At 41.6% G+C, this 15,938-nt stretch overlaps 1 protein-coding gene across 1 annotated transcript; it reads right to left on the bottom strand.

Moving 5' to 3' along the window:
- Positions 1 to 13,546: 13,546 nt before the first annotated feature.
- steep1 (STING1 ER exit protein 1) lies at positions 13,547 to 15,812 on the bottom strand. Its single transcript, XM_084449417.1, has 7 exons — positions 15,628 to 15,812; positions 15,313 to 15,430; positions 15,151 to 15,192; positions 14,657 to 14,801; positions 14,423 to 14,512; positions 14,078 to 14,170; positions 13,547 to 13,800 (listed from the first exon to the last, which is right to left on the bottom strand). The coding sequence occupies exons 1-7, from the start codon at positions 15,749 to 15,751 to the stop codon at positions 13,738 to 13,740; spliced, it is 675 nt and encodes a 224-aa protein (XP_084305543.1). The 5' UTR covers positions 15,752 to 15,812; the 3' UTR covers positions 13,547 to 13,737.
- Between the last annotated feature and the right edge of the window lie 126 nt (positions 15,813 to 15,938).

Here is a 15,938-nt window from a genome sequence, read left to right as displayed (position 1 = left end):
TTACAGTAGGCCTGTGCCTTGAAAGCAAATTTGAACACCAGCCATCTATCCCGACAAATCTGTAGGCTAACATTCAGCATAGATCCATCTTGATCCACAATCACGCACACTTTCACTGGTAGGCCAGGCCGGAAGGCTGAAAAGAAAATCTGGAACACAAGATAAAATATAAATTGGTATTGGTCTCGTGAAAAAGAGGCTAAATTGGTGGCCGCGACAATGTGCTGCACTGACTTGGCTATCGCCTAATATCGAGGATGAGAATAGCAAAACAAAAGCAATACATGCTGACAATTGGCCGCTTGTCACCCACAACAATAATTGTATTATAATAAAATATTAATCCTGTCACTTACCGATGTTTAGCACTAGCAGAAGAGTCTGCTTTGGTGACGGACCTCTGGCGTTTTGGGCATCCTCCAAAATCTCGCAGCAAAATATGACGAAATGCTTTGACCCGGTTTCATTGCTAATTCTTGCTAGTTAGAGTAGGCGCTTGGTTGACGGTTGCCATGACAATCAAACGCGTGGTTAGAACTAGGGATGCACCGATTGCAAAATTCTGGGCCGATGTTTAAAATAACAATCGGCCAATGGCCGATGTTTATTTTATTTTTATTCCCCCTTTTGTGCCAGGGAAACAAAGAAATTATGCCTGCTTTTCAAATGGCCAGTTAGATTTGAAGTGTTAAAATCCTTGGCTGTAGTACCTCCTCTTGAAATGTCACTTGAACAAGTTTTACAAGTTGCATAGTGCATATCTTTGTCTGAGATGAAATATCCCCTAGCTGCTTTTCGCATTGCATGTCCTCTTGTACCTTGTCACTATATTTGTATTTTTCATACTGCTACTGTATTGTTAAGTACATTTGTACATCGTCATTGTTGTCGACACGCTGTCACTGTTCTTGTACAGTACTTTTCTGTACTCTGCTACTGTATTACTGTAGTCTATATGTTGTTTGTAAGCAGGGCACATCTGTAAAGGAGACCTGATCTCAGTATGTTCTTCCCTGTCTATTGATCAGATCCACTGTGGTGCAGTAACACTATGCAGACAGCAGAGAGGCATAGACAAAATAAACACTACAGTATATCATATCATCTTATTGCATGGCCTCTTTTCACTTTTTTTTTTACATTGTGGTTTACATACTTTTTGTCCTACAGAAAGTTAAAATGCCGTTATTTTTATATTAACTATTTTAATGACTGATATTTTAATTCACTAATGACTTTCAAATAAATGCTTGTTTTAGAACAAACAAATAAATCTAAACTAGAAAAGCCCACTCCACTTACACATTCAACAACTGTAAGTTACATGCAGACGACATGCATCATGGGTAGGGAAGGGCAGTTTCACTGTGGCACCTTGCTTGCCACAGTTCATTGTCAAGTACAGTTTGCTTTGTACATACGAGAGTTCAGAGCTTGAGGTGTTTAGAAGTTCTTTTGGTGCTTGTTCTAAATGGTAGGATTGTCATACTGTAGGTTAGTATCGAGATGAGGTGCATCGTAGGTACAGTTCTGAAAAGGACAAGGTGATAGAGTACAATCCCTTGTTTGCACATACCTTGAGAGCTTGTTGTTGTGAGTGGGGACAATGATGACATCGCAGGGTTTTCAAGTGGACTCCCTCCTTCCTCAGAGTTTCACTGATGCGGTCAGCCCCCTTGAGGTCATCTCATCCTTGATGTTACTTCGGAGTCCAGGTGTTGTCTCTCCTCTTGCTCCAGAGCCACCGGCTTGCCCTTTCTGCAGCACAGGAGAGAGCTTTGAAAGCTAGATGTTGGGCCTGGCATCGGATTCCCATGTCCTTCAGCAGCCTGCTTCCACTGGGCAAACCTTAGCTTTCCAGCCATGTTGTTCAGCCTTGGCTGCCAGCTCAGTGTACTTAAAGACGCAATGAAAAAAAAAAGTACTTTTTGGGGGGGGGGGGGGGGGGGTGACATCCTTGGTCATTGTGTGTACCTATTCAACAATATTATGCCAAATATTTTTCCAAATTTCCGTTTCATTGTAATCTTATATCAAATAATATGATTTTTTTCTTCCTGAAAAACAAAATCTCCCGAGTGCTTACGTCAGCAATTCCAGAGCAAGGTCAACCAATAATCTCACGACATCCACCCATCACTCAACGCTATGTTGTTATAACCCACCAACTTGTCAACATTCCAGTCAAATTCCTCTAAACCTTACAGGCCCCTATAGCCTGTTTGAGTCGGAAATACGTCTAACTACAGAAGTTAGATGATCTCAAATGTCCGTTTCAGCTGGACTTGAAGCCTCTTCCGTTCTCCCAGGGCACTGTCAGCTCTATGATGTAGACTGAGAGAAATGAGGTGGACCAAAGCACAAGGTCTGGTCTGAGGTTTGTCATGGTGATCTCAGCTCTGTTCCAGGTCTTCCAGTAACTTCCAGTACCGTGCTGCTCCCAGCTGACCGGCCTCTGGTTTTGAAGTACAGGCCTTGGGTAGCTTTGTACCTTCAAGGGATGAAACAGTTACCGGTTTCACGGTAAACCACGATGAATATTCCTGACGATTAGTATTATCGTTTTAAAATAAATTATCATTAAAACCGTGTTCGATTACCGTGCTTTGAATAACCACAGTAAATAGGTTACCATAGACATATAGTCCGACGTCACTCCCAGTTTCGACTTCAGAGGAAATGATATACTTACGCACCCACATCCAAAAATGCCAAGGCCTTCCATATTACATAGCAAAGGACATGATGCCCTTTCAACCGTTGAGAGGCCTGGCTTTCCCTATGTTTTTTTTTTTTTTTTTTTATAAAAGTTGTTGAAATGATTCCAAACTTTCTATCAGTACTTATTGAACATTTACAGCATATTCCAAAAAAATACTGTGATAATATTGTTAACCGCTGTAATTTTGGTCACTATAATCGTGGTATGAAATGTTCATACCGTTACATCCCTAGTCCCTTCACACAAAAACTGTCTTGCAGATGCAAGATGGGATGACAGCAGGGCTGAAAATTAACACCTTCCACTGGCCAAATGCAGGTAAAATTTCCAATTGGCGACTAGATCTCGGAAGGCTATCTGAAAAATACTTGGCCGGTAGATTTTTTCATCTACAGTCCCCTTCGCAGATGACTCACCGTGAGCCAAAAAGTTAATTTTCCGTCTGATATCCGTCTGCTCTCCAGCGTAGCTGCTAGGCACTTCAGTACCTGGTTATGCTGCCAGGTGTAAAGGCCTTGTGAAAGACTTATCTTGCAGCCAAGATAAGTCAAGTTTGCTGGAGATGGACAGAGGGGGCAAGTTGGGTCTTCGGAGATGACAGGACATCATACGTGGCTCGTACTGTATAATGAAGCTGGTTCGAAATGCTTCCATCTTCCACAAGTCCTTCCCATCTCATTCGCTGTCCTTGCTACTTGCATCGCTCTGCTTGTGAAACAGTCTTTGCACACCTTGCTGCCTGCTCTTGCCAGCGCACCTCCTTGACCATGAAATCTCATCGCTGAGACGGAGTTGCCTTGTACCAGGATGGTTTGTTCTCTCCAAGGCCAATGTTCTCCTGCAGCTTTCTCAGGAGTCGCATGGTGCATGCCATGGTTTCTCAGGAGTCGCATGGTGCATGCCATGGTTGTGGTGAATGTGGTCATGTCATCCATGTGCGCCCTGATGGGAGGAAGCCGCAGGCCAGGTCGCCATGATGCCTATTTCCAACCGTTGCCATGCTGTGGGGTAGTCTGCTGTCGTCAAGCATTGCTGTACGTCCTGGACAGGGATGTTTTAGCCCCCCTCTAGGCCCTGGGGTTGAGAGATTTTATACGCTCCCTCCCCCCTGTGAAATTTGGGGAGTGATTTTTTTTTTTTTTGAATAACAGCTTTATTCTCAAAGTGTCAAACCGAAGGAAGACTACGAGACCTGCTGTCAAATTTCAAACAGCACACAACACTTATTTTTCTTGCTAAACATGCATCATCTAGCCCCCATTGTCCATCTACTTCAGATGTCCCCTTTCCTCCCCGAGCTCTGTCGTGATATACAATGGTGTCTTGTCCCTCTCTGAGCCAGTAACCACTACAATATTTAACTTATGACCAAATCACTTAGGCCTACTTGAGCATAAACACTAAAGTCGGTCTAATCACTGTTAATAACCACACTCTTACAGCGACGGATGGTGCATCAGATTATCCATGAAACTTGGATTCCACATTATTAGTTTACCAAATAAAATCTGTCTGGACGACACGGCGATTCAGCACTGTGGACAGCACCATGGAGAACTGTATTAAATGCCGTTTATGATAATATGTAGGCTAGATTAATCAATATGTTAACACAAATCTAGGTTAGGCCTATTATCAGTTACGTCCTTATTAAAAACAATGTTCAACATAATTTCTGGTTTAAACCTAAGCCTGCAACATAGGCTAGTGGAAAGCTATACAGCATCGTCTTACCTTTCAGAAGTCCCTTCGTCTGGTCTTCTTGGTGGAAAAGGCTTTGATTATGTCCTTAAAGTCCAACTCATGAAGAATGTCATGCTCAATGGACATCAGTGTGAGGTTACTGACCCTGCCTGCCCTTCCCCTTCGTGCACTCCTGTCGGCTTTTTCCGCGAACTAGTTGGCTCCTCCGAGTCCGATATATCCTCGGAATTCTAGGGCCCGGGCTGCTCTGGTGGTGGCGGCGGCGAGGCTAGCTCTCCTCCTGAGCTAGGTGACCGTTCCTTCTCATAGCTAGGCTACGTTAGGCCTGGACTGCTCGGACTGCTCTAACGCCAACGGTGGCGATTCTGGCGACGCTAACGTTAGCTCTCCCCCTGAGCTAGCGTTAGTAGGCTAGTTGGTGGGGTTCGTTTAAAGAACCCTGTTATCTTCGGCATTTTTAACAACTCATTCTCACGGCTCTTTTTTCCCGCAAGAGTTATCGTTTCTCACTCTCAAACTTATTTTTCTGGGACATTTTGAGGACATTAGCCTTCCTTGCGTCTAGCTGGCTGCACACTGTTGCTCACAAGCACGTCTCCAACGTCACATGACAAAAGTACTCTACATTTTGATAGGCGGTTATGTTGTGTCTGGTACTTGTGGCCACGTGGGTCACTTGTAAACCAATTGTCAGTCATAGCCAATGAATATCAAGTGATCATTTTTTGGGGGCTTTGTGATAAGTCCCCTGATCTCATAGGCTGCAGCCCAGGTAAGCCCTTGCATTAAAGCGGCCTTGGTCCTGGAAGTAGGTTTTTAAAAGGGCAGTGATAGCCTCGGGGACACTGAAGAAGTTGAACACCATCCAAAGAAGGTTGTAATGAACGAGTCAAAAGCATTGGCGAGGTCCAGAATGGAGAGATGGAGATCTCTTCCATCCCTTTTAGCGGCTTGGATTTGATTCCATATCACGCTTGCGTGCTCCAAACACCCAGAAAAGCCTGGAATCCCTGCTTTCTGCACCAACGTGTTGATAAAGTGGTTCCTTTCAAGGTAGACAGACAGCCTGTGAGCCAAAACGCTGAAAGAGATGCCTTCACTGTTTACTGTTCAGGAGGCTGATTTGGGGAAGCAGGCTGATGTCGGTAGCGTCCTTTTCTTTTGGGATTAGGATGCCTCTTGTCCTCAGCAAGGCTGTTGGTATTGCTTGTTTCTGCCACAACCTTCTTCAGTCTCCACAGAAAATGTAGGACATTTGATGCATTCATGTAGAGCCGATATGAGACCCCGTCAGGCCCCGTTAGGCGTGGATGATGGTAAATAAATGGTAATGGACTGCACTTATATAGTGCTTTTATTATTAGTACTTTACAATGGCCTCTCATTCACCCATTCACACACACACACACCAATGGCGGCAGCTAGCATGCAAGGTGCTAGCCTGCTCATTGGGAGCAATTTGGGGTTCAGTGTCTTGCCCAAGGACACTTCAACATCAATTCAACATCAATTCAACAGCAGGAGGCGGGATTCGAACTACCGACCCTATGATCATTAGACAACCCACTCTGCCACTGAGCCACAGCGGCCCCACAACGAGGCTGATGATGAGGCTCTTGCCCGGCGTACCATTCTCTCCACTTCACTCCATTTAGGAGGGCTAACACCCAGCTGGTGTTCTGGGGCATGTATTGGTGGCATGTCAGGTGGAAGGGTGATTGGTGTGGGTTTTTCCCATGGGCTTCGAGCTCTTTCTTTGATGTTACGAGTTTGCCACTTTTCTTCTTCGTGAACAGACGCTTTACAAACTTGAAAGGGTCTTTGAAGAAGCTTGACCTGCTCTGTTCCTTCTTCCTGCACCTCTTTCTCAGGTTCTCAGCTCTCCTCCATGCTGAAAGCCAGTTCTTGATTTCTGCCTGCTGCTGGTCTATTCCCTCCTCCTTCTCCTCCTTCTCTGAGGCTTTCCTCCAACACTTCTTCAGCTGCCTTTTCTCCTTAACCAGTCACTCCGTCTCCTGGATTTAGTTTGGATTGATGCTACATTCTTGTTCTCTGTAACTCCAAAGCGTTCGGCTCGGTAGAGCTGTAGATCAGATCTCCCAGCCTCTCCAGCTTCCTCACTGTAGTTCCCCTCAGTTGCACCAAGATTTTACTGAGGTCTGTGTTGATCCTTTCCCACTCCTAACAATTATCATTAGTTATAGTTGTTATAATTCACAATATTGATCAGACAGATGACTCTTAGGTAGTTCGATCATGTGGTATGGATCAGAGATAGAGTATTAGAGTATGGGGTCCTTCGACACACACAGTTTAGAGCTCTGGGAGTTCAATCCTGTAGCGAAAGGGCGTGGGGATTGGAGATCTCACCCCGAGCGGGGATCAAACCAACGACTTCCAGGTTCCAAACCTGGCTCGCTAACAGCAACACTAAGAGACCGATAGCTCCCTTAGCAGAGCTGTTAACAAGATTTATAGAGGGTTGTTACAATACTATAAAATGAATTACACTTAAAACATTTCATATATACCTATTCTGAAGAAAAGATAATGTTTCCACTCCTTCATTACCTTATAAAAACATGCATCATCGGTGGGGGACACAACATGTTTACTGTGCACTTGTTCTTCAAAGCTATTAGTTTATGATATTGAATCACCTTGAACAAAGTTGATGTTTTGAATAGGCTAACTTTTCTACCCCCAGTGATAGTGAGGCTATAGAAAACCATTCTCCAGCAACTCAGGATTCTTGCACAAGCAAAGTCTTTATTTTGAAAGTAAATAGACATGCACGTTTTTGGTTAAATCCAAGGGGCAGCCTTTTGTGCTCTTCATTGAAGAGCATTCACGTGGAAGTGATGCTTCCTGACATTGCGCCCACATGAACTAAGTTATGTGAAATGGACCTCATCAGCACCAATCATATCAGCTCCTCTGAGACAGTGGGAATGCAAGCTCTGCTAGCGACCTAGTTGAGCTCTTAAAGAGACAAAGACCCTTTTTTAGGGAAAGAAAACCACCATGAAACAGATATAAAATCTTTCTCTCGACACGTAAAAGAACATAATATTATCCATCATAACGAAGTTGTGCCATGTTTTCACTCTTTATTAAGACAGGGCCCTATCCTCAAACCCTGCTAGGAAATTGCTCTGGTTGCCATTTAGACTATCCTGTCCTTATTCCATTCTTTCCGACCATGTGGTAGTGAAATTTCAAGTTGCAGCTGACATTCATCGACATTGCTTTTATTGACCTGCAGCAATGCCCTCGCCTTCATTGTTGCATAACATCATGTGTTTTATTCGTCTTGAAGTTGGCTAACAGATATACTGTTATATATGCTGGAGCATACAGTCTCCTGCTCCAGACTGTGACAGTGGCACACTCTGTTAACGCTCATAACAGTCATATTTGTCAACTTATAAACAATAGGTGAATAGTATTTTTATAGTCTAGATATAAAATATGGCCCCATTTTAGACGGGCTGGTCGACCACTGCAATTATGAAATGCTAATGCATAAAGATCAGTTTGCCATATCATCACTAGCAAACTTTTTCTCACCATGTTCCCAGTTCTGAAGTGAGTTTCCAGTTATGGAGTTACAGTACTACCGTGTACTGTACTATATATATGGATTTTTTTCCTTTTTTTCTATTTTTTATGATTCTATATAGCACCCTTGTATTTTTTTAGAATATATGCACAACACATGCAGAGAGAGAGAGAGAGAGTTCACTCTACAAACTGGCAACATGTATCAGTATCAGTCAATACAAAATCAATGTAATACATGTGCAATCAATGTTTCAGGGATCCCATTACTGTACGGTCCCATACTTTATACATTGGATACTGCAGAGTCAAGATGTGTAGACTTCACTTGAAAACAATTTTATTGAAAGCCATTTGAACTTATTTGAACCAAAATCAGTAAACGTTTCACAGGGACCCAATGAGCCAGATGTGGTAACAATAATAAGCAAACTAGATACCATACTTTTAGTAATTCTTCTTTTAAAAGTACTTTACATTTTTCATGTAAAATATAATCAAAGCAATAGAGCTGGTTTACATTATTACATTTAGTGTATAAGACAAATATTTTCAGTGCTGTTATTTCCGAAACGTATGTTTGCTTACTTAAATTTTCTAATTCAAAGTAAGGTCATTTTTTGAGATCACAGAAGTTGCTGGGTTTACAATCAAATATAAATTGCAACTTCCAATGACAGATAAATGTAAAACCGAAGAACTGAATTTTCAGGTGTGTGAAATGTATAAACAGTAAGGAACAGTCAAATCCAGCCATGTGTTGTAATAGCATTCCTATGGGAAACAGCCAACATCAGAAAATTATTTAAAAATGGTATCACTCCGTAAGTAATTTTTTGTTTGCTGTTTTTTCTAACTAAGGGTCATCATGAACTCATCAATACCATACTGTACATTCTTAGTGCCCATCACTATCTGTATCTGTCCATTTCCAAAGCCACTCTGTATTGGTAGTATGACAGTGTGAACCTGACAGGGACCTGGGATTCACCCTCCCAGTGAAACAACAGAGCATGTGATCCCCCTCCCACTGCTCTGTAATCAGATCATAATGCCAGGCCTCTTGGTGGGAAAGGCCTGATAATGAGAGGATTAATTGTGTATCACAACAAGGTGCCTTTCTCGCTTGATTGAGATGTGCTCTGAGCAGGATGGCGCCACTAAATCAGAAATAGCCATTTGAATTGGGCAGACGGGTGCCCTTCTGTTCTCACAAACATGGGCTTCTATCTGCACAGGGCACAATTAAAAATCCCCCCCCCCCTCCTCCTCCACCCCATGTTCCTGTCTTTTCATTCCGATGCAGAGATCTGCAACCCCAAGGTCACCAATCAGAACAAAGCTCATGTAGGCTAGTTGCTCTCAGTCCCAGTGTTCAAAAATCACAGATCTTTATTTGTCATATGTACAAGATACGGTACCATGACCAATGAAATGCACAGTGCTGTTTCCTGACATGCTAGAAATCCATGATCCCATGGTTCCATGGCACCTCCATGGTCTAGAGTTACAACCAAATCACTGCACGTGAATAATGCATTGCATGCGATCATTTCCTATAGCTACAGAGTTCATCAGTCCCTACTGAACTTGTCTGATATTCAATCTCTAGGTTATGCCTGGGACATGTAACCTTACCTAAATGTGCTTTGCTGATCTGTGCTGCATCTTAATGATGCCATGGCTGTTGGTCTGATGTTGTTTTACTCTCCGTAACTCAGTATCAATGATTGGTAATATGAAGTCTCCTATGACAGATGACACGACTATTTCCTGTAATGCTGAATGGATAGAATACCTCCAATGAGATCATGGATATAGGGAAGAATGTCAGAAGATCAAGTTTAAGTTATTGGGATTGCAATGTGATTGTGTTTTATGTGGCTGACCACAGAAAAACAAATGTTGGCATTGTGCCCAATAAAGGCAATCTAAGCTTTAATGATTTAGGTAGCCAGAGTTATTACCATTAGACAGGATGTACCATAACTATGTACATTGCCTGATCATCAGTGTCATAAAAGCCGGACAAAACCTTGTTACAATATATAATTTGCTCTTCAAATTAAATTGAGAGTTCCGAAGAATCCAGTTTCCTCCTTACATGTTTATACAAAGAGTTGAGAAACATTGGCCTACATTTAATTACCTTGCTGTTTTTTTCTCTAGTAATCAGACTAATTAGGGAATACTCCAGCTTAAATGTTGTTTATAACTAACGTGAGTTTTGAAATTTCCAGGCATGCCAACTTTGGGTACGTAATGGTAATTGGACTCCCTGCTAGGTCTTGATTGCATCCAATCCTGAAGAAAAAAAATGTCCCTGCCATTTAAGATTGACGACACTGTTCACTGTTGTTCAGTGATTTTTTTGTTTTTTTGCAAATATGTTTTCAATAATATATTTTTAATTTTAGACTCCATGAAAGCTTTATATTTTTCAATTGATTCCCTCAGTGATGATATCCCATGCCCACCGGACAATGACGCCAATTTCTTTCACCATCAGTTCCCCTTGTTGAACCACAAATCTGACTTAATGCTGCCATCATGTGGAAGAGCAAAGTAGCAATATTCTGATCATAGAATAATCAGAAACCTATAAACATTTCAGGACTGGAAAATGGAAGCAGAAACGTGTAGCCTACTCTTCTTCCTACATTTAGGAAGAACTGTTTTGTTTCAAATCTAAAACAAAGGCTCATCAGCTTGGATTGTTTTGTCAAGTTGCACTGATGGCCCGTGACAGCGTTATGGTAGGCTGGCTAACATGCTATTGTGTGACAACCCTGCATCACAGCCAAGCCTCAAAAGCAGGTTAGTTCAACATAACCAACAAAGAAAGGTGAGCACACATCTCAATCCTTTTGTACGTTTCAAGATGTTGAAAAGGGAATTGTCTGAGTTTCTCAGAGGTCTGTTACATGACCACCTGCTTGCTGATATCGTTGTATAATGTAAGTCGTATATCTAAATGTGGAATAATGTCGTAAGCAGATGCATAGGCTATGATAATAATCGAACTCCCAGTCAAACACGTGTGCCTACAGCTCCGGTACCTTCATGCTGCTGGGAAAGAACGCTATACTCCCATGCGCCACCAGAGGGCACCCAAGCCCCTGGACTGAGGATTCCGTTCTACACTCTCTACGTCAACCAACACAAAAAGCCTCTCAATCCATCAGGTTGTATGATGCAACGTGACAAGTGTGGGCAATAGCACTATCACAACTCGTAATGTTGTGCAGTGCCTGTGTGCAGTGAACTTTATCCTTTCCTCAAATTATACTGTTAGAGCCCCAGTGGCCATAATAACACATGCCATTTGATCAATAAGGAAATGTCTTGTAAGCTTGTATGACCTCCAATTGTCTGAGAATTTCTCAAACGTTTGTGCCAACCTTTTTGCTTATATTTATACTGCAGTTGTATAATGTTATAAGTCGTATCTAAAAGCAGAATAATATCTTAAGTGGATGCATGACAAATACGTGTCTACATGTTGCTGACTTCTACAGGGAAAAACACTATAGGCTATTTCCATACAGCACCAGAGGACACCCAATTCCAGGATTCAGTATAGCCTACTGTACACATAGGCTACTGTATGTCACTGCAGAAACCAGCTCAAGCAACACATATTCTGCTTGGGGTTAAAGGAGTAGTAAAGGGAAAAATCATGTTTAGCCCTGTTTTAAGGTTACTTATGATCATATACAATGGTTCAGAACAAAAAGTTGACAAAACTAGCACTTTTGAGAAAGTCTGATAATTGTTCTACCACCGTTTTGGTCATACAATGGATGTGGGTGGGCACTGTGAAAAATCATTCCAAAAACATGTTAAACTCTCAATTTCAAAGACAAGGAGCTCACCGAGTGGGTAATTGGACTCCTTTAAGTTCAAGTGGTTTATTTGTCATATGTAGGCTACATGTTAGCCAAATGTAGTCATAGCTATTCTAGGCTGTCACATAACACTTCCGCTACAAAACAAAATAATCAAAGATGTTCTTTGAATTTCTCATGGTCTTACATAAAATTAATAAACTTTGGGAATCTATAACAGACATGCTCAGCCTTGAGGACCCTCATAATTATGTAAGTTACTGTAGAAGCAAAGTTGTCCTGACATGTACAGTAATTGCGGATTTTTAAAATATTCTTCTGAATCACCAAGTGTTGAGTAACCTTCAGGAAGCCCTGAATAACTTCTTTATAATAAACGTAGAACTGTATTGTTACTCACAAGCTCTTAATGTGAAGGATTCACAACCACTAAAGATTAAGCCATTAAGTCTTCTTTCAGACTCCATTCATCATTAAACTACCTACAGTAAGTGCCTTCCTTTTGAATTAAGGTGTCTAGCCCAGCCAGCCACATAATTATACGTCTGAAGGACTTATCAAATCCAGAGAATGGATGAATGCATAAACACTGATAAATAATACATGTTCAGTGTTGCAATTTAGACGGATCCCTATGAGGCATTTTAGACTGTGACACAGGAGGCCAGCGCAGCTCTCATTACCTGTTCCTGAGTGGTTTCCTCTGAGCTGTAGCTCATTTCTTTTTTAAATGGTCTACATCCTACCCAGCTGGAATAAGGATAACCTCTCACAACAATGGTCGCTCTAGAAGGACCGTTTCCTCTCACGCAGAGTTGGTTCTTAAAATGTATACAGTTCTCTCTGTATTAACATGTTGAGGGAATATGGCATTTGTGCTCATTAATAAGACACCTACCTGCCTGCTGTGTCCTCTTTGTCGAATAATTGTTGCTCAAAATTAATTAGGATCAATTCAATATCTCCCAGTTGCCAACTGAGGCTTACTAATGTGTGTTAGATACAGTGGAGAGAAATTATGGGTGACACCATCACACAAATTATGGGTCTTCTCCTGTTATGCCATCTGCTTATGCCACAAAGCCACAGGCCTATTTGAGCGATTTACACTATGTTACGGACATTAAGTCCTCTGAAATGTGAGGATAATTAACAAAGGGAAATGTGTAAAGAAAAAAAAAAAAGGGGGATGAAAGTGCCATTGAAACTTCGGAGGCTACCTCAGAGCATGCAGCATACGTCAAACGGTCTCCGAGACCTGGCTGATCCGCTAGCTAGCTGTCTCCCCTGCTGACAAACACAGAAAGCCTCTCAAATCACTCATCAGGATGTATGATGCAACATGGCAAGTGCACAGCATGACTCACAATGTTGTGCAACACCTAGTGCCTTTGTGCAGTGAACTTCATCTTTTTCTCAAAGTATACACTTGACATTTGATCAATAAGGAGATATCTTGTGAGCTTGTATGAACCCCGGGGATTCAGATACTAGTCAGAAAATCAAGGTTTGCCTCCAGAAGAGAGCTACTGCACACCACATATAACGGCACACGTGTCATACATATCTTACTATTTCAACACATTATTCAAAAGAGTTATACACGTTTGAACAGCAACTTAATAGTTACACTTTATTTATCCTTTCTCCAGTTTATGTACAGAATGTTTGAGCATCTATGCTCACATTACCAAGACACTTCAATCGGTTGACCAAAAAAAAGAAGAAAAAAGCTCAATCATGTTCAATCAACTGAAAATACTAACAAGGGATACTGTATATAAACTGAAAAAAAAACTCCCTAAAATGGTCAAAATGAACCACATGTTCATCATAGAAAAAAATACATTATGTGCAAAATTTGACATTTAATGTTCTCTCTGGTTGGACACACATATACCTCTACTTAAACTGGTTATCGATGAGTGTGCCTTTCATCTTGGCCTTCTTTGCCTCCAGTTCTGCCTGTAGACAGAAGCAAAGAAACAGAAAAAGGTCCTCCACCTTAGACAGTAGCAACAAATCCTAAACCCCTATGCGCTAGGAGCCCTACAGCAAAGCAAGTGAGGTACCGCCATGTTAGTCATGTAGAAACTATTTATAAGGATGACGTCGTACACTGTTGGCTGTTCAGCATGCAATATTCATGTGCATGGTCAGGGAGTCCCCTGAGCATCACTAGACAGTATAGTCATCGAAGGCAGGGTGTATGTGGGCATTCGTGACTGAGACATTTTCTTACCAGCTCTTGAAGCCTCTTCTTGCTCATTCCCTTTCTCTCCAGCTGTTTCTCTATCACTTTAGCATTCTGGGCATAGGAGTCAGCAACCTCTCTCTGTAGAAAACCAGAGACAAAACAAAATAGGACGTTATCGCTGTTTACATGTCAAACCTGCAAAATTAAGTACAATAGTCCCTTCAGGGATGGGAAAATTACTACGGTAAATTATAGTAGTAACTGTAATCATTACCCTGACATTGAACAGAGTTTTGAGCTACTTCATCATCCTTGAAGTTATTATGCATTATTTATGTCTTAATTCAACAAAGCCTGGAAAATAAATGCTTGAACATATCGTAAGCTTACCGCCTCAATTTCCTCTTCCTCCTCATCAATAGTAGAGACGGTCACAGAGCTGAACTTTCCCATATCTTTGGTCCTCTTCGTCATCATCACCTGAGAATGCAAAACAACACAGAACACAAAGACTGAATTAATTTCCATTCAGCTGTAATGTAATCAGTTGTATTGTGTTAAATAATACCAAGCAAAGCCCAACCGTGACATAACAAGACTTCCGCTACACTTTATGTTGCATACCCTGACTTTTTTGGGAGCCTCTGGCTTTTGACTGTAGACACTGGTATTCCCAAATCCTTGCCCAAATTTGACAACAGCTTCATCGACGATGAATGTGACAGGGGTGTTCTTCATTTGATGTTGGTAGAAAAGGAGCAGGCCACACCTATATACAGAATATATGGTCATCAATATAAGCCTAAACTTTGATGTATTCAGGTGGAGCATTATTTCCACATCTAGGAGGAAGCATAATTCATAGGTTATGAATGTCAGTGACAGAGATGGAACTGCTAGGGGCTAAAGTAAGCCATGTGAAATACTAAAAGACCAAAATACATGACTTCTGCAAAAAAAAAAAAAAAAATGTCGAAATTAAAACCAGGATTTTAAGCCTAAAACATACGTTTTACTATGAAGTCAGCCTAGAACAGGTTTTTGGATAAGGACGAAAAATTATAGAATAACACTGGATGTATTCGACTATCACCAAAAACACTTGGTGTTGAACTTACTTTCCACATTTCTTACGATATTGTCTTTCAATTCCCTCTGGTCTGCAAAACGGAAAAAGATGCATTAGCCTACCAACTCACAGTCAACTTTCGAACCTGTCAACCCATTTGATATGTTACCACGTTCGGTCACCGATGCGAGCATAGCATACTTCAATGTACCTTTTGATGTAAACGTTCTCGTCATCCTCGACATTACAGAATTTGTGGGCATGTTTGCCTGCATCGATCACTCTTGCTTTGTCTCGAGGCCGCATGGGAAGTTTCTCTAGTTGACAGTCTGTAACAAAGACGTTCAGATGTGAACGAGGTAACTTATCCAGATGTGAATAAATACAACAGGTGACGTACAACAATTCACGAATAGGAGAAAAACAATTACTTTTTATAATCACCTAACTTAACGTTACGCGGTCTCAAAAACAGACGTAAACAGAATGCTATGCTAAGGGGTTCGTTAGCTAGCTAGCTACTCACCCAGTACCAGCACCATCTGGCCACAGAGACAGTAATAAACGTGGAGAGGTTTTTCTCCGTCATCATATTCCTCGCGATCACGGGTGTCTGAACACACAACACTTCGTGACACGACCTTCGGCATGATTGTTCGCAAATCTTCAAAACAAAAGGTAAGTGAGTGGTCTCACTGCATACACAGGAACTAGCAGACATACAACGCTGGGCGATCAATGATGACGTAATTTACGTCATGTCTAGAAGCAATGTGGATAGACAGCTGTACCCTTCTATTAATACATCCATGGCTGTACCCTATTCATTGCCTGCAG

Source organism: Borostomias antarcticus, assembly GCF_949987555.1.
Source record: "Borostomias antarcticus genome assembly, chromosome: 15".
Lineage (NCBI taxonomy): Eukaryota > Metazoa > Chordata > Actinopteri > Stomiiformes > Stomiidae > Borostomias > Borostomias antarcticus.
The sequence above is the reverse complement of the archived record's forward strand: the minus strand, read 5'-3'. Positions and strand labels throughout refer to the sequence as shown.

Bases quoted from the DNA above. Each gene is read 5' to 3' on its own strand.
- steep1 (XM_084449417.1), bottom strand. From the start codon at position 15,751: ATGCCGAAGGTCGTGTCACGAAGTGTTGTGTGTTCAGACACCCGTGAT. The intron at 15,193-15,312 runs GTACATTGAAGT...TCCGTTTTGCAG, and splicing joins GAGAACGTTTACATCAAAAG to ACCAGAGGGAATTGAAAGAC. The intron at 14,802-15,150 runs GTAAGTTCAACA...TTCTGTATATAG, and splicing joins TATCGTAAGAAATGTGGAAA to GTGTGGCCTGCTCCTTTTCT.